This window comes from Camelina sativa, chromosome 15 (assembly GCF_000633955.1).
Source record: "Camelina sativa cultivar DH55 chromosome 15, Cs, whole genome shotgun sequence".
Taxonomy (NCBI): Eukaryota; Viridiplantae; Streptophyta; class Magnoliopsida; order Brassicales; family Brassicaceae; genus Camelina; species Camelina sativa.
The window spans coordinates 13,073,302-13,080,029 of NC_025699.1; the positions used below are offsets into that span (position 1 = coordinate 13,073,302).

Sequence of the window (6,728 nt, forward strand, 5' to 3'; positions counted from 1 at the left end):
TTTTTTTTTTTTTTTTGATTAATTAGTACGTTGATTATGACACTTTATAACATAGAGTGTATGGATATGAATATGACAGTTTCGGAAGAAATGTCAGAGAAACAAAGGAGGAGTAATATGGTACGACCAATGTTTTCTCAAAGTTAGTACGATCAATTCCCCTCCAACGAAGATGGATTACGAGAATACTTTTCCCATGCACAACCCAAACAACATCAACGGGGATACCCAGTTGTTTAACCAAAAGATTAAGGACTTCCTCTACGACCTGGCTCTGAAGGCGGATAAACCCAAAGCTGATGGCAGCGGTTTGCTATATTACGCGGCTGGGGAGAAGATGCTCGGGAAGAATAAAGTGTATGCAATGGTGCAGTGTACACTAGACATATTTCATTGTAAGGTTTGTTTGGAATGGAGTATTAAGGAGCTTTCCAAGTGTTGCAAAGGTAATAAAGGAGCGAGAGTTTTTGGTACGAGTTGTAATGTTAGATATGAGTTATACCCTTTTGTTAGGACTTGAAAGGCTTTGTGATGATGATTCAGAACATATTCTCTTCACAACTTTCCAATTTTACTTTAGTGTTGCTTACGTTTCCACTATGTTTTTTTTTTAATATATGTTTTGCTCTTATCCCTTTGTTTAGGTCCTAGCCATACCTATTAATAGGGTCCAGAATATTGTTATTCCTCAAAAGGGTTACATTTTTGAAGGTGTATCATTTCTCATTTTTTTGACTGGGTATGGTTTCATCAATTCTTCTCGATTTGATCTGATATTTCTCATTCTATTCAATATTGGTATAAAAATCAGTACATAACACACAAAAACAAAAAAAAACAGACTTAAAAATGTAAAACCTAGCGAATCTAAGTTCTTGCCATTCAAATAGATAGAGAACACGACGGAAACAACAATCACGTAGAAAAATTGATGAAATACGCTCAGAAAATTGTAACAAAATACAAAGTAGATAGAGTTTTCTTCTCTTTATTTTTTTTTAAATAAAATCTGCTTAGTAATTCTATGGGGGTTTAGCCGGCCTTTTTTAGAGGAACTCCATAGAGAGCCAAAATCTTTTTGTTCGTTGCTCAAAATTAGTGGTATACACAAACATTTTATCGTGTGATTCTATTTTCTGAGATCGTCAACTTAGAAAAATATTTAAACTTTTGACTTTTTCATTGGTCCTCCCCATCCGTGGCCGTAAAATTCTCAACCACTCTTTCATGTCTGTTACAGACAACAAAACATATATTTCCTACAAAAGTGAAATAATCAATCAAAATTTGTATTGAGGAAACCAAAAAGAGAACATCATCTCTAGGTAATTAGTTAATCTAGTTACTAATGAAGAAAACCAGCTAAATAATTAGCAATCTCCTATATAACATCAATCCTGCATTAGAAGAAAAAACACACCTCTACAAATTTGTAAGAATCATAATCCAAAGCAATGTACTATTCATATTCCCTATTCAAACACCTTGTTTCTCTCCATGTCTTGGCTATACAACTATTTTTCATACGCAATGTTGCATCCCTAAACCTTACCAATGCGTACTTGCAACACAAATGTCGCATCAGTCAAGGGAAATACCAGTCGGGAAGTGACTACGAGAAAAGCCTTAACTCTCTCACCAGTGACCTCTCTACCAATACATTTCCAACTGGTTTCATACACATATCTAATGGTGAGCCTCCAAATTATGTCACCATCATATTCCAGTGCCGCGGTGATTCGTACGGGCCCAAATGCCGCTCCTGCTTTACAACCGCCGTTGCTGGGGTAATGACAAACATTTTCATATGTAATTTAGCTTTTGGTACGCTGCAAACGTTACATAAATATAAAAAGGAGAGATGTCTATAGAGCAAATAAAACTCACATTAGAACCAGGTGAAACAAACATCAACCGATACTAATTACGTAATTATCATAACTGTCGATATGAATTTTTGTTCGGTAAAAAAAAACAAGGGATCAATTACTGAAACCATGAGTATCACAATTAATATGGGACATAGACACCTCCGTTTTGATTAAATCTTATATACCAAGACATGTTGATGTTTAATTATAGTTGATAATTTTAACTAAATGCATTATATATTAAGAAAAGTTGCAAACCATTTTATGTCACTAGTCTCTATTGCATTGATAAATTAAATCATCATTTAAAATAAAATAAAAGCATATATGGAAAATTTGACAGTTTCATAGGAGATGTCCGAGAAACAAAGGGGGAATAATATGGTACGACCAATGTTTTCTCGATGTTAGTATGATTAATGACCGAATGCCAAGGAAGCTCAATTATGAGAATACGTTCCCTATGCACAACCCAAACAACGTGAAAGAGGATACAAAGGCATTCGACAAGAAGACAAGGGATTTCTTGTACAAGCTGATTGCGCGAAGGCTGATAAACCTGACAAGGACGGCGTCAACTTTTTATATTATGCAGCAGAGGAAATGAAGCTTGGAACGAACAAACTGTATGCTGGTGCAGTGTGCGAAAGACATACAGAGCTGTAAGGTTTGTTTAGAATGGAGTATCAAAGAGCTTTCTAAGTGTTGTGGCGGTAAACAAGGAGCTAGAGTTTTGGGCACGAGTTGTAATATTAGGTATGAGCTATACCCTTTTATTAGGACTTAAAAGACTCTTTGATGAGGATGCAGAACACATTCTCTTGGCAACTTCCAATTTTATTTTGGTCTTCTTTACTTTCTAGTTCACAGTTCTTTTTTTTAAGCCTTTACCATTTTCTTTTCGCTGGTTTTTGTTTTTTGTGTGTTATTTATTTCTTACATATGCCTATGGTTAGGGTAAAAAAAAACATCGTTATCCCTCACGGAGACAATACATTTCTTCTCCTACTCTTCGACTCTTATCTCCAGCTAAGTTTTTTAAAATATAGCAAAATCATTTAAAAAAAAAAATCAACATTATCAAAATACTTCTGCAACGTCATTTTATGAACTATGCATACTGTTATAAGTGTGAAGAACTTGAACAACAATCCTCGATCTATTATTTGTAAAGCATCATGTTTTTTTATTCACTAGAAATTTGTTAATAAATCTTTACAATGGTAATATTTAGTCAGTGTTTCACAATCTCAACTACGTTGAAACAGTATTTGTTGATGATAGTAAACCCCAATCCAGAACTCACCAAAAATTCAAGGAAAGGGAGATCTCAGTCTAGCAAGTGATTACTAAGGAAGAAGAATCACTTGTAAGGAATTGAGGATCTATAGATTGTTAACACAGAGATTTAGGAATTTTGAGAAATTATTTATTTGATTGATTGATTATCCCCAAATAGCCGAAGCATTACATATAACAACCGATCTCATGCGAAAAGATAATTGAACCAAACAACTAAACCCAAAATCAGAGAATTAAACCAATAGTTTAACCGGAACCCAGAGTCTAACCGGTTTATCATGTTACAATACTCCCCTGTTGAAACCATCCTTGTCCTCAAGGATGAAAGCATGAGTACTTTCCCATAAAAGCTTGAGAAAACTGATCTGGAGGAGGAGGATAAAGTATCACCATTGCAATGAGTTCTTTCATTATCATAGTAATCAGATTCGAATTTCCATGAAGATTAATCAACTCGGGTGGCCTTTGCAGTTGGAACACTCTTCTGATCATTGGTGTATTGTAAAACCAGCTTTCTGTAATGGTAAGGTCGACTTTGTCACTGTCAAGCAATGATTTCTCATAAAAATCCAACAGCCTCTTACCTTGCATCTCATCCCCAGTTTGCAGCTTGGAACCAATGAATAATTTGTGAAGTTTCTCAATTAACCTCAGTACTCTGCCCAGCTCGCATAGAGACTTAGCTCCTCCTGGATCAAATGGTCGCTTGTTGCAAGTGCAAATCCCAAACAGATGTTCCCGCTGTCCAGCTGATGTTTCTCCGATTGATGTCAAACTTTTCCCTCTGATTTTGGTGTCGTAAACTGTAGCTTAGACCATTCAACGGCAAAAAAATGGCATCTCTCTGCTTCCATTTCCAGCAAGTACAACCTCTCATTTTTATAGTCTTTCCCATGATGAAGGTGTTTATTCTGTCCCCAAGACATTCCAGCAATAATCTTGCTCTCAAATCCTCGTTTGACCCTAGGTGATAGAAATTATTCTTTCCCCAAAGCCTCCACTTTGTTAGCAGCTTTTGAAAGAATTCCCATTAGAACAACCCTTACAGTCTCAGAAATTAATCCAATTGCGCCATTCCCGTTAGAGTCTGGTGGTTGTGTAAGAGATTCACAGATGAACATAAATTCAAACTTCAAATGCAGCCATATGTCTTCGTCAATCATGGCCTCACCCCTCAAAAATGTTATATCATCAAAAGGAGCTTCGTTGTTGTGTTTTCTTTCCTCTTGAAGACTCCATAGAAAGTATATGTCAGTAGATGTAAACAAGACATGGGGCTTGATCTCTAACAAAATAATTCCATAAATGAGATCCGGAGACCTTGTCGTCTCATAATGATCAACAGCTTCCACGTTTCTTAACTTCTTATTTTTCATATCTCCAACGCAACAACAGACTTGGAGATTCAAAGCTCTATAGCTATGATCAAATTTTGTATCCTTCTTAACATCATAAACCAGCCTTGAGTGCATCTTCTGATCTACCTCTAGATTCTTACCATAAACAATCCACAAATATGATTCCAACTCTTTCCACTTATCAAGTTCAGTCAATACTCCACCAGGTTTCCACACATGGTTAGCTAGAGATAGTCTAGGGATTTGTAAACTTGTCAATCTCTGAGCTAAAACAACCATCACTTTGTCATGAACAAGCATTTTAGGGGTAATAAACATATTACCGCCATGACCGATTCGAAACTCAATCAAGTTTGTACCAGCATGTGACTGCAACCTATATTTTCTTATATGTCCTGAGTCAAAAACTAGTACCTGAGGAAATGAAAACCTTACAATATGATCCGATGCTTGGTCTGACCTTGATTCATTTTCTCTGCAATCCCAAAGCTCAAATTCAGTTGGTAAACCACCTGGCTCCCATACACGATCAGTTTCCTGTGAGAATGAGAGGTCGGCCTCGTTTGATGATTTGATCAGCGTTGTTGAAGGTTCCTGACTTACCTTTGTTAGCCAATGATCAACGGAAGAGCTAAAATCGGTAGAAACCATTTCATATTTCTTGCCTTCTAGGTGTTCGATGTATTGTCCGAGAGGGTGATTAACCTTTTCTTCTGCTACAGTATGGATCTGATACTCTTTTTTATCCAAATCAGTGGAGACCAACATTTCTTCATCAAAAACGTGATCAGGAACTGGATCTTCAACCCTTTTTGATCATGAAGATTCTTGAGTTGTTGTGCTTCAACTGTTGGTGAGAAGGAGAATCTTGTTCTTCACAAAAGATGCATAAACCTTTCTCCATTCTCTCATAAGTCTCTTCACATGAATATTTCAGAGGAATCATGTTTTGTTTGTGAGAGATTTTGGGCCGAAAAGCTCGACTAGCTCTGATACCAATGAAACAATATTTGTTGATGATAGTAAACCCCAATCCAGAACTCACCGAGAATTCAAGGAAAGAGAGATCTCAGCCTAGCAAGTGATTACGAAGGAAGAAGAATCCCTTGTAAGGGATTGAGGATCTATAGATTCTTAACACTGAGATTTAGGGATTTTGAGAAATTGTTTATTTGATTGATTGATTATCTCCAAATAGACGAAGCATTGCATATAACAACCGATCTCATGCGAATAAGATAATTAAACCAAACAACTTAACCCAAAATCAGAGAATTAAACCAATAGTCTAACCAGAACCCAGAGTCTAACCGGTTTATCCTGTTACATACGTTTTAGAGTAATTGTTCCCGATCGACCAACTTCTACTTTAAACAAGTTCCACTACAATGATCTCACACACAACTACAAACCATATATCAATGGAATGAGCACTCACCTATAAAGCCTCAAGGTATGCAATCTCTCCACTTGCGATCGTAAGTGTTCTCAAACTCAAACCTAAAACATATATATACTAGCTAATTGCCCAACACCCTAACCTAATCTTGAAGCAAATCTTTGACAAGTAACAAACTTATTCTACAATTCTATTCGTTCAAAATCCGGCATAGAATATTTACTCAAGTCAATCCCGCTTAGCAAGACTTCTAACATATCAGCAACCATATCTTGTCAAGTACTCCGCTTCCTGATCCCGGATGCATCTTGTGATCCATCATGACCTAAGATTCACATAATTTGTATACTTAATTAACAAAAACTAGGATGAAACACATATGATTATGATAAACGACTCCACGAACAACTTCACCACGTGCAGCTTTCCCTGCTTTAGTAGGATCTTCTATTGATGGTTCTTACATGTGTCATACCAGTGATAAACAGCCATATATACCACTGATGCTTAAATGATATTATTTATTTACACAGTTTATGCAGATGAATCACCTAATTATTAAATCAATTAAAACCCATCTCCACTCGTTCTCAACATCCAAAATTCCTAGAGTATCCTATGTAAACATCCAACCTCCACAATGATTCATCAAATAAAGACAACTAAGTAGGACCGTCATTTTTTTTGTATCAAACTTATTTCGTTCATAATTTAGCCACTTTAAACATCAGGTTTCAGGCTCATAACAATCATATATATGTCAAACATATATATATATATATATATATATATATATAT

At 36.0% G+C, this 6,728-nt stretch overlaps 3 protein-coding genes and 1 pseudogene across 4 annotated transcripts in view; 2 read left to right on the forward strand and 2 right to left on the reverse strand.

The window, feature by feature from the left end:
• The window catches only part of LOC104746643 (putative cysteine-rich repeat secretory protein 32), a 1,659-nt gene extending 1,110 nt beyond the window's left edge, over nucleotides 1-549 (forward strand). The window contains exon 2 of the mRNA XM_010468165.1: nucleotides 80-549. Coding sequence (XP_010466467.1) covers nucleotides 80-520 — 441 coding nt within the window. The 3' untranslated portion in view covers nucleotides 521-549. The remainder of the gene's footprint in view (nucleotides 1-79) is intronic.
• LOC104746645 lies at nucleotides 1,309-2,745 on the forward strand (annotated as a pseudogene).
• Nucleotides 3,293-3,983, reverse strand: LOC104748414 (the record flags this gene model as incomplete). Its single annotated transcript, XM_019236515.1, has 1 exon — nucleotides 3,293-3,983. A coding segment is annotated over one exon (495 nt), but the record flags the coding sequence as incomplete, so codon positions are not given.
• On the reverse strand, nucleotides 3,983-6,412 carry LOC104746646. Of its 2 annotated transcripts, none has more exons than XM_019236514.1 (2): nucleotides 6,337-6,412; nucleotides 3,983-6,255 (listed from the first exon to the last, which is right to left on the reverse strand). In XM_019236514.1, the coding sequence occupies exon 2, from the start codon at nucleotides 5,297-5,299 to the stop codon at nucleotides 4,151-4,153; it is 1,149 nt and encodes a 382-aa protein (XP_019092059.1). In that variant the 5' UTR covers nucleotides 5,300-6,255; nucleotides 6,337-6,412; the 3' UTR covers nucleotides 3,983-4,150. The 2 variants fall into 2 exon arrangements, with proteins under 2 accessions (XP_019092059.1, XP_010466468.1); XM_010468166.2 differs by having other exon boundaries at nucleotides 3,983-5,068; nucleotides 5,135-6,405.